General features: G+C 43.5%; 1 protein-coding gene and 1 long non-coding RNA gene across 5 annotated transcripts in view; one reads left to right on the top strand and one right to left on the bottom strand.

Annotated features, from left to right (window-relative positions):
- LOC309565116 (oxidative stress-induced growth inhibitor 1-like) overlaps positions 1–2,323 on the top strand; it is a 140,646-nt gene extending 138,323 nt beyond the window's left edge. For 3 of the 4 annotated variants that reach the window (XM_082269895.1, XM_082269894.1, XM_082269896.1), the window contains exon 6: positions 1,042–2,322. In XM_082269895.1, coding sequence (XP_082126021.1) covers positions 1,042–2,029 — 988 coding nt within the window. In that variant the 3' untranslated portion in view covers positions 2,030–2,322. Of the gene's footprint in view, positions 1–1,041 lie in introns of all 4 variants that reach the window. The other variant, XM_082269893.1, reaches the window with a different exon arrangement.
- Positions 1,251–16,162, bottom strand: part of LOC309565122 — a 92,504-nt gene continuing 77,592 nt past the window's right edge. The window contains exon 2 of the long non-coding RNA XR_014225784.1: positions 1,251–1,421. This is a non-coding gene — a long non-coding RNA (uncharacterized lncRNA). The remainder of the gene's footprint in view (positions 1,422–16,162) is intronic.

Raw genomic sequence — 16,162 nt, 5'->3', positions numbered from 1 at the left:
TGGGGCATCCATTGTTTGCTATCTCACCTATACATTGAAGCCGCGCTTGGATCACATGACCAGATCAGAGCACCCTTAGATTAGGTAAGCACATCTTTCCTTTCCTTTTATAGGGTAGTTAGCATAGGGCTTAGAATGAGGGTGGGAGTAGGTTTAAGCTTAGTTAGCTTTTTACCAGATTTCTACTTTAAGGGTCTTTCTTCAGTGACAAATGAACTGTACTTATTTTGAGTTATAATTGCAGCATTTACAGTAGTAAACCCCCAGCTTTTTTTTAGCTTACTTAACAAATTGAGAACAATTAAAAAACATTCCTCAGTAACCTATTAGATACAATTTTTACCCCAGCACTTGCGGTTTACAACTTTTAATGCTGCTGTATCCTGGTCTCTCAGTGCTGCCTCGCAAAGCTTCTGGTTTTCAAAGGAAGAGTTTACAGTGGACAGTGCTGTCTTAAGCCAGTCTGTTAACTTGGAGAAGGGAGAGGGGATAAGGAGGGAGGAGCAGGGGAATGTCATGTTATCCTATGCTATGGGGCTGTGTGTTTCTATTGATGCATACGGTGTTGGGAGACATAACTCTAGCCCCTATATGCAAGGGTTGCTGTATTGGATACTGTGAGGAAAGGAGCCACCCTGAATCAGGAAACCTGGGGCATCAGTAATAGCAAGATGTAACCAGATCGAACATATTCGAAGACTTAAAAATAAAGAAGTACATTATATAAACTACTGAAAGTGTTTAAAAAGCATTTTATTATGACTTCAAATTTAAGTGTCCTGGCACTTTGTCCATACTGGTGAAAAGTAGAGAGTTTTACCATCCCTGTGCACTGCAAAGGTATTTTTTACAAAAATACCAATGTTCAGCTCTACAGCTGATCTGAAAAAGTCATCAGTGCCCTTATTCTTGTGGAAGTTAAGAGAGCAGTCAGTTGGACACCGAAGGAACCCACTCACCAATATCCAAAAATATAAATTTTTTAAAATGTGTAAAAGCACAGAATTCCTTTAACAAACCACCTACTGTTTTTTATTTTAGGAACCTCAGAAATGATAGGTCCACTGCAGGCGACATCTTGAATTATTACCAGTACTATGTAAGGAATAAAAGACTTCAGGACAACTTTGTCTCAGGAGCTGTTGTCACCTCCGTTGTAAAACTGAGCAGAAGTGAGGGAAAATTACCAGAGAAGGACAACCTCTGCGACAAACCCAAGCTTAACACAGATAGACTAGAGGACAAGAGCATCTTCCAAGTGAGTGGCTTCATTGAAAACAATGCAGGAAACAAACAAAATTTCTGTGTCTATGCAAAGAATGTGGTTCTGGCCACAGGGACATATGATAGCCCTTTGAAACTGGGTATCCAAGGAGAAGATCTTCCATTTGTGTACCACCAGATCTCTGCTCTTGAAGAGGCTGTGAAGACAAAAAAAGTCCATAAAGACTCAGACCCAGTACTGATCATAGGTGCAGGTTTGACAGCTGCAGATGCAATTCTGTTAGCGCATCACTACAACATCCCCGTAATTCATGCCTTTAGAAGACGGGTTAATGACCCAGCACTCATTTTCAACCAATTACCACAGGTCATGTACCCAGAGTACCACAAGGTGTACCAAATGATGAAAGAACAATCTGTCTTTAAAGGAGGACCCTATGAAGGTTACGTGAGTCTTCCTGAGCACCATCCAGTTCACCTTAGTGACAACAAAAAATGTATTTTCAGGGATAAGTATGGACAGCACAAGGCATTCAATGTCTCCATGACCTTAATTCTTATTGGTTCCAACCCTAACTTGTCTTTCCTTCCAAAAAATGGCAGGCATCTGACTCTGGATACAGAGAAGCCAGTCAGCTCCAAAAGGAACCCTCTAGAGATTGACCCATTCACCTATGAGTGCCTACAGGAGAAAGGCCTGTATGCAGTTGGACCTCTGGCTGGTGACTATTTTGTACGCTTTGTTCAAGGAGGAGCTTTAGCTGTTGCCAGCTCAGTACATAAATCGCAGAAGAAACCTCCTTAATATTATAAAACATGTTATTCTGTAATACCAAGAACTGTATCCCATCTCAGCCATACGGCTCGCTAAGAAGACATTTTAGTGTGATACAACAAACAACCAGAATGTCTTGGCCAGCACAACAGCCAGCCAGATGCAGATCATTCCACCTTAGATGAAGACACTTATGGTGCTGTTGTCTTCTTACATTGATTCAGTAATGCAATATAATGCATATTTTATACATATAAAAATATAAAAACATATAAGCTATTATTTTTATATACATTTTGCAGCGTGAAAAAAAAAAATACTGAAAATATGTATTTATTTTAGTTACATGGAATATTTTAATATTGGTGAAACTGTTAAAGATTTTCTGGAAAAGCCAGATTTTTATTGTATATATTACTATATACACTTTTAATAAAGAATTTCAGTATATTTTTTATATTATTTTTTCTTAAAGAAGTGTGTGTTTAGAGAGTGCCACTTGTTTTAAAATATTGATAAAAATTGTATTGTTTCCTGTCTGAAAAAAAATAATTAACGTATGTTGTTTAAAATATATGATTCAGAATACCAGCTATTGTCCCCTGTTATGTTAATAATTAGCTAAGCCTAAAGCCCCGTACACACGCAACGATTATCGGCCGACCGATCGTCCGTCTTTTGTCCAGATGTGTTTTGTTGGTTGGAATGTGCCTAGACTGCACACGAATTTTCTCGCCCAACAAAAATCTGCTTCAGAAGTGATGTCATGTGTTGGTTTGCTTTCTTTGTGTTCTTTCTTCTCTGAGCATGCCCAGACTTGCTCATCAGATTTTTCCCTGTCGAAATCTGTACTGACTGCACGAAAATCGGCTGTGTTTTGACGGCGGACAAAAATTTTATAGTCTGCACACCAGATTTTTTTCGGCCGAAAAGTCGGAGTCGGTTGTCGGAAGCATCATACTAACAAGCCGAAAATCGGCAGATCGGACGTTGGACGAAAATTCCCTGCCAATTTTCGACGGGTGTGTACGGGGCTTTACACTGGACCCATAGATTATTGGTGAGATCTAATGTGTGTACGGGGCTTAAAAGGGATATTGTGCTAGGAAGGATGCTATCTGAGACATTTCTGTTCTTTATAGATAGTGACCACTCCCTAGTTCTCAGACCACATTCTTAATGTTATTCTGTGATATCACTCACCATTAAGCTGAATAGAATAAATTCACATCATCAAAATTTATTGAATTATGACTTCTTCTTAGTCTAGGTTTTCTTTCCTTATGAGGTTTATAATCCTTTACAATACACTTAAAGAAAAGATCAGGGGCGGTGGTCAACAATCTAGTCTAATCGACCACAGACTGGTAACCCATCACCCTGTATAAATGGGATTTTAAATGGCTGTGGGGTGGTCTGTAATGAATATACGGATAATTGATATAAAAATATTACTTTATTAAAGTGCATTAACGATACATATTAAAAACAGCATAAGAAATATTACAGATACAATGTGTCAAGGTTATATAGCAAAAGACATATAAGAAGATACAGTGTGACTTAGTGAGTCCGTATGTTCATTACAGACCACTCCACAGCCGTTTAAAATCCCATGTATACAGGGTGATGTGTTACCAGTCTGGGGTTGATTAGACTAGATTGTTGACCACCGCCCCTGATCTTTTCTTTAATTGACTTAGGGATGTGGCTATGGGTGGCTGTTGTTAGAGCCAACACCTTGTAAATTCCTTTACAATACGCTATCTTGGATTATGTCACTATTGGGGAGGGAATCAAAATGAAAATTCCGATAATTTCCACCTGCTAAGTACAAAATGTAATGATCAACTTACGCCCCAGCCAGCCACAGTTAATTGGCCATGGTATGTCCTGAATTGCAAGTATGACCAAGTGCTGAATTATTATTATTTTTAGTATTGCACTAGTGTGGTCTCATTAGCAGCTGTTTTAGCTTATGTTCTTTTAAATGGTAGAATCCTTTAAAAATGTTTTGTTTATTAGATTTGGAGAGTCTAAAAAAGTAGATCCCAATCTACTATGTATGATGTACATATATGTACTAATAATGATATAAAGCAGTATATACTATATTATATGTAATAAACAAAAGTGGCATTCCACATGCATGCACATGCATTTCTAAAACCACTTGAATTTTAAGCATAACTTTCCATATTTGATATATACAAATAAAACAAATTGCTTTTTGCACATGGAGAACTTTGATTCCAGATGTGTTTAAGAAAAAGATAGCAACACACTCAAATATGACCACTTGTTAACTTACACTGGTAATGTGCTTACTTAACTCGCATTGTAAGGCCAATCCTATTTAAATGTGTTTTTAATTTGTTATATTTACATGTAAAGCACAACTAAATTATACTAAATAATATTGGCATATTCCTTCTTAATTTTATATTTTTGTATTTAAGATGGTTATTGTACTTATTTTTAAAATAAACCTGTTCACATTGACTGAAAAGAGTTGACTTCTCAATTGTAACAAAGCCAGGTTCATACAGACATGGGTTGACAAGTTTGGTATAGAGGAACTTTGGGATGAATTGTAATGTTGATTGCAAATGTGGTCTTCTTGTCCAGCATCAGAACAATATCTCGCAATTACTCTTTTGGCTTAATGGGCACAAATTCCCACAGACACGCTCCCAACACTTGTGGAAAGCCTTCTCATAAGAGTGAAGGTTACTTTAGCCACAAAGTTTGGGCCACCTTCAACTTAATACTGGTTGTTATGGAATGGGTTCAACAAGCTCAAATAGGTATCGCCAAAATTTTGACCATGTAGTGCATCTCCTAAAGAGTGATGGGTGAGGAGGCATCTGCCAATACTCATTCCAGCGCTCCTTTATAACCAACAAAAGGGTTAGACCCTAATAGCTTAAAACGCAATCCTGTATGCCAGTAAGTGCCTCTAACCATCCCAAATGATGCTAGCTTTCTAGTGAATTACTTGTAGTTAGGGTTGAGCGAACACCTAGATGTCCGTGTTCGACGGGTTCGGCCGAACTTTAAAAAAAAGTCCGGGTCCGTGTCCCGGACTTTTACCGAACTTTTCCCGGACACCGAACCCCATTGAAGTCAATGGGGACCCGAACTTTAAGGCACTAAAATGGCTCTAAAACACCAAAGGAAAGGGCTAGAGTGCTGCAAATGGCAGCAAAACGTAATTAAGAGCATGGCAAGTGCTCTGCAAACAAATGTGGATAGGGAAATAACTTAAAACAACAAAAAAAAAACAGAAAAATAAAACAATGTTCTTCTTCATCTCTGAAGGACAAGGCCCATATGGAGTAGGAGGGAGGTTGAGGTGGTGGTGGATGTGGCGGTGACATAGGCGTGCGCACAGGGTGTGCTGGGTGTGCCTGGGCACACCCTAATCACCTAGGGCACATAGCATTGCCAGTGAGGAGATGGGAAAGATCTCCCTGGGACCTGCTCTGCTCTATTTCTCCTTGCCTACAGGTACATGGCCCCGATACATTACTCTCCCTGCTGGCAAACACATGCATGTGTATTTCAACTTTGGGGTGCACACCTTAATGCAATAGGCTGCGCACACCTATGGGCGGTGTAGGTGGAAGCGGCGGTGGAGGAGGACCAGGGCCGGATTAACAGCATCATGGGCTTGGTGCTGAGGATTTTGAAGGGCCTTAAGGGCCGTGCCTTGCCATGCACCCAGAGGAGGAAGGGTGCAGCCATGCATGCCTAATTCAACATGGGATGCTGTCTCTGAAGCCCATAAACACATCCATGCATCGCCAACTGTCCCTCCTTGTCCGGCCTTCACGCTGTGTGGGGAGGTTCTGAGGGTGCTGCCTGGGGAAGCGAGCATAGAAGCCAGACTTCTGTGTTTACAAGTGACAGAAGAGCGGTAACAGTGAATATGGCCAACCCGGGGCCTATATAAAAGGTAGGGGCCTGGAGCTGCAGCTCCAATAGCCCCTACATTAATCTGGCCCTGAGGAGGAGGACGAGGTAGCCAACACTGCTTCTTTTCAAAAATTTTAAATGAGGGTACACCCCAAAAGAGTGAGAAAGAGCAAAAATGGAACAATGGGTGGGTAAGGTCGGTATCCATTGCTATTCTGCATAAGGTACGGAAAAGTCCCGTGGGATCCATGCCTGGTTCATTTTAATGAACGTGAGCTTGTCCACATTGTCTCTGGACAGGCGGCTGCGCTTGTCTGTTATAACGCCCCCAGCCGTGCTAAATACCCGTTCAGATAATACACTGGCTGCAGGGCACGCCAGCACCTCCAAGGCGTAAAGGGCAAGCTCAAGCCATGTGCCCAATTTGGAGACCCAGAAGTTGAAGGGGGCAGACCCGTCATTCACTACATGTAGGCGTGTGCACACATACTGCTCCACCATGTTGGTAAAATGCTGCCTCCTGCTAAGACGTTCCATCTGAGCTGCTGGTGCTGCTGTTTGTTGTGGCGTGCTGACAAAGCTTTTCCACATTTCGGCCATGCTAACCCTGCCTTCTGAGGTGCTGGCGGTGCCCTGGTTGCGTTGGCGACCTCCTCCTCCTCCTCCTCTGCCTTGTGCTTCCACTGTGGCCCCGCTGTCAGATGGGAATGCCAGCAGCATGGCGTCTACCAGCGTGCGCTTGTACTCGCGCATCTTGCGATCGCGCTCCAGTGAGTGAATTAAGGACGGTACGTTGTCCTTGTAACGGGGATCCAGCAGCGTGGCCACCCAGTAATCAGCACAAGTTAGAATGTGGGCAACTCGGCGGTCGTTGTGGAGACACTGCAGCATGTAATCGCTCATGTGTGCCAGGCTGCCCAGAGGCAACGAAAGGCTGTCCTCTGTGGGAGGTGTATCGTCCGTGTCCTCTGTATCCCCCCAGCCACGCACCAGTGATGGCCATGAGCTGGCCTGGGTGCCACCCTGCTGTGAACATGGTTCCATCTCCTCCTCCAGCTCCTCCTCCTCCTCATCCTCCTCATCCTCCAGAACTGTGCCCCTGCTGGACAATTGCGTCCCTGGCGTTTGCGTGTGCAGGAACCCACCCTCGGAGCCCCTTGCGAATGACTGCCCTGAAAGCCTTGGAAATGTTACCTCTTCATCCTCCTCCTCCTCCTCATCCTGTGCCACATCCTCTTCCATCATCGCCCGAATTGTTTTTTCAAGGAGGCATAGAAGTGGGATAGTTAAGCTGAGAACGGCGTCATTGCCACTGGCCATGTTGGTGGAGTACTCAAAACAGCGCAACAAGGCACACAGGTCTCGCATGGAGGCCCAGTTAAATTAAATAGCGGAATAGAAAATATGATCCAAAAAAAGTGTATGTATATCACACGTACACAACCACACTGGGCCCCAATTACTATTGTTTGTACCCCTAAAAGGCTAGATGAGGAGTAGGGGGAGTATGGAACAGGCAGCACCCTCAAACCTTCAGAAGTATGAGATGAACCCCAACAACTTGGAAAGGTGGATCTCTCTCACACGTACCGACACAGACTATCCCGCAATTCAATTGATCCTCAAAGGTTTTTATTGAATAGCGGAATAGGAAATATGATCAAAAAAAGTGTATGTATCTCGCACGTACACAACCACACTAGGCCCCAATTACTATTGTTTGTACCCCTAAAAGGCTAGATGAGGAGTAGGGGGGGTATGGAACAGGCAGCACCCTCAAACCTTCAGAAGTATGAGATGAACCCCAACAACTTGGAAAGGTGGATCTCTCTCACACGTACCGACACAGACTATCCCCCAATTTAACTGATCCCCAAAGGTTTTTGATTAAATAGCGGAATAGAAAATATGATCCAAAAAAAGTGTATGTATATCACACGTACACAACCACACTAGGCCCCAATTACTATTGTTTGTACCCCTAAAAGGCTAGATGAGGAGTAGGGGGGGTATGGAACAGGCAGCACCCTCAAACCTTCAGAAGTATGAGATGAACCCCAACAACTTGGAAAGGTGGATCTCTCTCACACGTACCGACACAGACTATCCCCCAATTTAACTGATCCCCAAAGGTTTTTGATTAAATAGCGGAATAGAAAATATGATCCCAAAAAAGTGTATGTATATCACACGTACACAACCACACTGGGCCCCAATTACTATTGTTTGTACCCCTAAAAGGCTAGATGAGGAGTAGGGGGAGTATGGAACAGGCAGCACCCTCAAACCTTCAGAAGTATGAGATGAACCCCAACAACTTGGAAAGGTGGATCTCTCTCACACGTACCAACACAGACTATCCCCCAATTTAACTGATCCCCAAAGGTTTTTGATTAAATAGCGGAATAGAAAATATGATCCAAAAAAAGTGTATGTATATCACACGTACACAACCACACTAGGCCCCAATTACTATTGTTTGTACCCCTAAAAGGCTAGATGAGGAGTAGGGGGAGTATGGAACAGGCAGCACCCTCAAACCTTCAGAAGTATGAGATGAACCCCAACAACTTGGAAAGGTGGATCTCTCTCACACGTACCGACACAGACTATCCCGCAATTCAATTGATCCTCAAAGGTTTTTATTGAATAGCGGAATAGGAAATATGATCAAAAAAAGTGTATGTATCTCGCACGTACACAACCACACTAGGCCCCAATTACTATTGTTTGTACCCCTAAAAGGCTAGATGAGGAGTAGGGGGGGTATGGAACAGGCAGCACCCTCAAACCTTCAGAAGTATGAGATGAACCCCAACAACTTGGAAAGGTGGATCTCTCTCACACGTACCGACACAGACTATCCCCCAATTTAACTGATCCCCAAAGGTTTTTGATTAAATAGCGGAATAGAAAATATGATCCCAAAAAAGTGTATGTATATCACACGTACACAACCACACTGGGCCCCAATTACTATTGTTTGTACCCCTAAAAGGCTAGATGAGGAGTAGGGGGAGTATGGAACAGGCAGCACCCTCAAACCTTCAGAAGTATGAGATGAACCCCAACAACTTGGAAAGGTGGATCTCTCTCACACGTACCAACACAGACTATCCCCCAATTTAACTGATCCCCAAAGGTTTTTGATTAAATAGCGGAATAGAAAATATGATCCAAAAAAAGTGTATGTATATCACACGTACACAACCACACTAGGCCCCAATTACTATTGTTTGTACCCCTAAAAGGCTAGATGAGGAGTAGGGGGGGTATGGAACAGGCAGCACCCTCAAACCTTCAGAAGTATGAGATGAACCCCAACAACTTGGAAAGGTGGATCTCTCTCACACGTACCGACACAGACTATCCCCCAATTTAACTGATCCCCAAAGGTTTTTGATTAAATAGCGGAATAGAAAATATGATCCCAAAAAAGTGTATGTATATCACACGTACACAACCACACTGGGCCCCAATTACTATTGTTTGTACCCCTAAAAGGCTAGATGAGGAGTAGAGGGAGTATGGAACAGGCAGCACCCTCAAACCTTCAGAAGTATGAGATGAACCCCAACAACTTGGAAAGGTGGATCTCTCTCACACGTACCAACACAGACTATCCCCCAATTTAACTGATCCCCAAAGGTTTTTGATTAAATAGCGGAATAGAAAATATGATCCAAAAAAAGTGTATGTATATCACACGTACACAACCACACTAGGCCCCAATTACTATTGTTTGTACCCCTAAAAGGCTAGATGAGGAGTAGGGGGAGTATGGAACAGGCAGCACCCTCAAACCTTCAGAAGTATGAGATGAACCCCAACAACTTGGAAAGGTGGATCTCTCTCACACGTACCGACACAGACTATCCCGCAATTCAATTGATCCTCAAAGGTTTTTATTGAATAGCGGAATAGGAAATATGATCAAAAAAAGTGTATGTATCTCGCACGTACACAACCACACTAGGCCCCAATTACTATTGTTTGTACCCCTAAAAGGCTAGATGAGGAGTAGGGGGGGTATGGAACAGGCAGCACCCTCAAACCTTCAGAAGTATGAGATGAACCCCAACAACTTGGAAAGGTGGATCTCTCTCACACGTACCGACACAGACTATCCCCCAATTTAACTGATCCCCAAAGGTTTTTGATTAAATAGCGGAATAGAAAATATGATCCCAAAAAAGTGTATGTATATCACACGTACACAACCACACTGGGCCCCAATTACTATTGTTTGTACCCCTAAAAGGCTAGATGAGGAGTAGGGGGAGTATGGAACAGGCAGCACCCTCAAACCTTCAGAAGTATGAGATGAACCCCAACAACTTGGAAAGGTGGATCTCTCTCACACGTACCGACACAGACTATCCCGCAATTCAATTGATCCTCAAAGGTTTTTATTGAATAGCGGAATAGGAAATATGATCAAAAAAAGTGTATGTATCTCGCACGTACACAACCACACTAGGCCCCAATTACTATTGTTTGTACCCCTAAAAGGCTAGATGAGGAGTAGGGGGGGTATGGAACAGGCAGCACCCTCAAACCTTCAGAAGTATGAGATGAACCCCAACAACTTGGAAAGGTGGATCTCTCTCACACGTACCGACACAGACTATCCCCCAATTTAACTGATCCCCAAAGGTTTTTGATTAAATAGCGGAATAGAAAATATGATCCAAAAAAAGTGTATGTATATCACACGTACACAACCACACTAGGCCCCAATTACTATTGTTTGTACCCCTAAAAGGCTAGATGAGGAGTAGGGGGGGTATGGAACAGGCAGCACCCTCAAACCTTCAGAAGTATGAGATGAACCCCAACAACTTGGAAAGGTGGATCTCTCTCACACGTACCAACACAGACTATCCCCCAATTTAACTGATCCCCAAAGGTTTTTGATTAAATAGCGGAATAGAAAATATGATCCCAAAAAAGTGTATGTATATCACACGTACACAACCACACTAGGCCCCAATTACTATTGTTTGTACCCCTAAAAGGCTAGGAGTAGGGGGAGTATGGAACAGGCAGCACCCTCAAACCTTCAGAAGTATGAGATGAACCCCAACAACTTGGAAAGGTGGATCTCTCTCACACGTACCAACACAGACTATCCCCCAATTTAACTGATCCCCAAAGGTTTTTGATTAAATAGCGGAATAGAAAATATGATCCCAAAAAAGTGTATGTATATCACACGTACACAACCACACTAGGCCCCAATTACTATTGTTTGTACCCCTAAAAGGCTAGGAGTAGGGGGAGTATGGAACAGGCAGCACCCTCAAACCTTCAGAAGTATGAGATGAACCCCAACAACTTGGAAAGGTGGATCTCTCTCACACGTACCAACACAGACTATCCCCCAATTTAACTGATCCCCAAAGGTTTTTGATTAAATAGCGGAATAGAAAATATGATCCCAAAAAAGTGTATGTATATCACACGTACACAACCACACTAGGCCCCAATTACTATTGTTTGTACCCCTAAAAGGCTAGGAGTAGGGGGAGTATGGAACAGGCAGCACCCTCAAACCTTCAGAAGTATGAGATGAACCCCAACAACTTGGAAAGGTGGATCTCTCTCACACGTACCAACACAGACTATCCCCCAATTTAACTGATCCCCAAAGGTTTTTGATTAAATAGCGGAATAGAAAATATGATCCCAAAAAAGTGTATGTATATCACACGTACACAACCACACTAGGCCCCAATTACTATTGTTTGTACCCCTAAAAGGCTAGGAGTAGGGGGAGTATGGAACAGGCAGCACCCTCAAACCTTCAGAAGTATGAGATGAACCCCAACAACTTGGAAAGGTGGATCTCTCTCACACGTACCAACACAGACTATCCCCCAATTTAACTGATCCCCAAAGGTTTTTGATTAAATAGCGGAATAGAAAATATGATCCCAAAAAAGTGTATGTATATCACACGTACACAACCACACTAGGCCCCAATTACTATTGTTTGTACCCCTAAAAGGCTAGGAGTAGGGGGAGTATGGAACAGGCAGCACCCTCAAACCTTCAGAAGTATGAGATGAACCCCAACAACTTGGAAAGGTGGATCTCTCTCACACGTACCAACACAGACTATCCCCCAATTTAACTGATCCCCAAAGGTTTTTGATTAAATAGCGGAATAGAAAATATGATCCCAAAAAAGTGTATGTATATCACACGTACACAACCACACTAGGCCCCAATTACTATTGTTTGTACCCCTAAAAGGCTAGATGAGGAGTAGGGGGAGTATGGAACAGGCAGCACCCTCAAACCTTCAGAAGTATGAGATTGTGTTCACTGTACCCCACAAAGATTGAGTTCACTGCACCCCACAATGATTGTGTTCACTGCACCCCACAAAGATTGTGTTCACTGCACCTCACAAAGATTGTGTTCACTGTACCCCCCAAAGATTGTGTTCACTGCACCCCACAAAGATTCTGTTCACTGTACCCCACAAAGATTGTGTTCACTGCACCCCAAAAAGATTGTGTTCACTGCACCCCAAAAAGGATGTTGTTCACTGCACCCCAAAAAGGATGTTGTTCACTCCACCCCAAAAAGATTGTGTTCACTGCACCCCACAAAGATTGTGTTCACTGCACCCCAAAAAGATTGTGTTCACTGCACCCCAAAAATGATTTTGTTCACTGCACCCCAAAAAGGATTTTGTTCACTGCACCCCAAAAAGGATGTTGTTCACTCCACCCCAAAAAGATTGTGTTCACTGCACCCCAAAAAGATTGTGTTCACTGCACCCCACAAAGGATTTTGTTCACTGCACCCCAAAAAGATTGTGTTCACTGCACCCCAAAAAGGATGTTGTTCACTGCACCCCAAAAAGGATTTTGTTCACTGCACCCCAAAAAGATTGTGTTCACTGCACCCCACAAAGGATTTTGTTCACTGCACCCCACAAAGATTGTGTTCACTGCACACCAAAAAGGATTGTGTTCACTGCACCCCAAAAAGATTTTGTTCACTGCACCCCAAAAAGATTGTGTTCACTGCAGCCCAAAAAGATTGTGTTCACTGCAGCCCAAAAAGATTGTGTTCACTGCAGCCCAAAAGATTGTGTTCACTGCAGCCCAAAAAGATTGTGTTCACTGCAGCCCAAAAAGATTGTGTTCACTGCAGCTCACACACAGAAAAATGGATGTGGATCACTGACACCTGCCTATCTCCAATCCCACACCACACAGCAATATCGATTGTAGTTTGTAGAACACAGTTTCCCTAAAATTCAGCAGACTCTGTCCCTAACAGGATTGAGAAGAGATCGTAGATCAGGATTGAGTGCAGACCCCACCCCCCACACAGCAATATCGATTGTAGTTTGTAGAAGACACTGACCCTATAATTCAGCAGACTCTATCCCTAAAATGCCTACAACTCGCCCTGCCTAAACACTCCGACCTGTCCCTCAATTCTATCCGGACACAAATGGTTTTTTCCTGCCTATCTTTCCCTAATCAGCAGCCAGCACGTTGATGTGTGCTCTGTCCCTGAATCTAAGCAGCATAATGACGCCGCTGCGGCTGCCTCGAACTTATAAAGACTTGGTCACATGCTTCAGACGGCCAATCACAGCTACTGAGACATTTGCAGGCATGGCTGGGATGGCTTAAGGCACACCAGTTAAACGATTGTTGATTGGCTGTTGAAAGCCCGCCATGAAAAGAGCGCCAAAGCATGCAAAACCCGGAAATAAAACGACCGAACACGGATTTTTACCCGAACATACAGTAAAGTGTCCGTGTCCGTGTTCGGGTACAAAAAATCCAATTATTCGGTACGAACACGAATAATACAGTCCGTGTTCGCTCAACACTACTTGTAGTTATTGAGCCACCTGTGACCTGATCAACTGCCTATAGATATTTCCCCACCAACTCTAACAGCTGTTCATATCCTACAAGTATGCAAGAGATATGACACTTGACACCAATGCCTATATCGGTAGGGTAATCATTAACAGGAGGAACAGCTGAAAACTTCCAAAACAATTCATACAGCTTTCCTTTGACAGAGGCCAACAGATGCCATTGTAGGAGTTATTAACAGTCTATATGCTGTTCATTGTCACTTGTGACACAATAGGCCTCTAATGTTAAAGGACCTGTAATAAGTAATCATTAACATACATTTTATCAGAAAGGGGCTTTCCTTCAGGTGAAACAGAAGACACGATTGTCACTTTTCAGGGTTAAAAAAGATGTCATATTTTTTTCTTTGTCATTCTCCCTTCCATCAGCCCCCTAAAAAAATGAGAATCTATTTCTAGAACCCTTGAGGAAAATTTTGGGTGTGAAGCTCTAGTGTAATCTTGTTGATGAGCGTTGGTATCTTGTTCTTAGCAGCTATAGCACATACTGGGGTTAATGTACTAAAATTGGAGAATGCAAAGTCTGATGCAGCTGTGCATGATAGCCAATCGGCTTCTATTTTAAGCTTGTTCAATTAAGCTTTGACAAAAAAAAAAAAAACTGGAATCCGATTGGTTTCTATGCAGAGCTTCCCCAGATTTTGCACTCTACAGTTTTAGTAAATCAGCCCAATTGTATTAGGTCAAATCAAATATAGCCAAAATGATAATGTTATTTAGAACACACTATACGATTGCAAATCAAATGATTAAACACTTTCATAATGCCACTGAGTAAATTGAAACAAAGCCGAAGCCCACCCTTTCAGAAAAAAACTAAACGGAACCTTCAAGTTTGGTCCCAGGGTACAATCTCCTGGTCAGGTAGGTGCAAAATAATTAAACAATGTGCTGCAGCAACTACGCTATCTGATTCAGACTTTACCCATCTTGATTCCCAGCCTTTTTGTTTTAGAGGCACCTAATCTCTGATTACACACTTCATTTCCTGACAGTCTCCATGGCAGCCTACGTGTGGGTTAACCCCGCCTCCTCTCCAATGGTATAGGACCCCCCTCTATAAATTTCAGCTTGCAGGCACAGCCAGTGTTCCTTTTTTGTCCTCCTCCAAGGACCCTATTTGGATTGTTTCCTGTTGAAATTTGGTCGGCTTACCTCAGAATGAAAGTCGGTGTCTATGTCCAGGGCCCAGCCATGGGCGGGTGAGTGACATTCAAAAATCCCCTTTGGCTGATAACTGTGCGGTGCTTCGGATGGCCGACGGATATCCTGACGGTCTGAAGATTTATCTTCCTCCATGGCAGCGTATTTGTTATATTTGTGTGTCTTAAACTACTTTCTTTGCTATCCCTGGTGGCCCAATGGCGGCTGGAACGCTCCTTGCGTTCCAGCCATCTCCTTCCTGCTCCCCCTCCGTTCAGTCCGGTGGATGCATGCACTGTGTGGGAATGGAGCTCCGCTCTCTGCCTGTGCATGCGCACCTCGCCGCGATCAGAAGCGAGGCCCGGTCCGCGCATGCGCACTTGCGATTGCGGCCGGTCACCGCTGACGTCATCCTGCCGCGAAAATTTAACCGCCTGTCAGCTCCAGTGCAAATGGGAAGCACTGTGGGCATAGCAACATCTTCCCGGTACCTTGTCCGTTGTGAATCCAGGTATGTGGGGCCGGATGCTGTATACCTTTTGGCGGTGTGCAGAGGGGGGGGGAGTGGTTGGATGCATATTAAGATGACACCTGAGTGTTCCTTGTTACCTTGTAGTGATCCGCTGTATGCTCTCTATTTCCTTGTCAGTTTTGGTTTTGCCTGAAACATGGATCCTGCTTCACCACCCCCTTGTGGCCAGCCCTCTCACAACAGGTGAGTGCTGGTACATCCTAGGGGGATATGAAGGGAGGGATGCTGGCTCATGATTCATGGCTAAATCCTGTCTCTCCCTGGATTTCTCTTTCTCCCAGCTCTTCCAGGTCTGGTCAAGAAAGAGACCCTGTCAGGCCACAAAGAGAATCTTCTTCAAGGAATCGGGGGGCTACACGAACCCCGCTTGTAAGGCCGAACTAAATAATACACCTCAGGAAGTGCCGCCATGGCTAACAGAGGATAGACTTAGAGCTAAACTAGAGAAACTTAACATAAATAAATCCCCGGGACCGGATGGCTTGCACCCAAGGGTTCTTAATGAGCTCAGCCAGGTGATTGCCAGACCATTATTCTTGATCTTTAAGGATAGTTTACAGACGGGTATGGTGCCAGCTGATTGGAAAAAAGCCAACGTGGTACCAATATTTAAAAAGGGGCCGAGATATATCCGGGTAACTATAGGTCGGTC

This window comes from Pelophylax lessonae, assembly GCF_965119305.1.
Source record: "Pelophylax lessonae genome assembly, chromosome: 10".
Lineage (NCBI taxonomy): Eukaryota > Metazoa > Chordata > Amphibia > Anura > Ranidae > Pelophylax > Pelophylax lessonae.
This window is presented reverse-complemented; position numbering and strand designations above follow the sequence as displayed.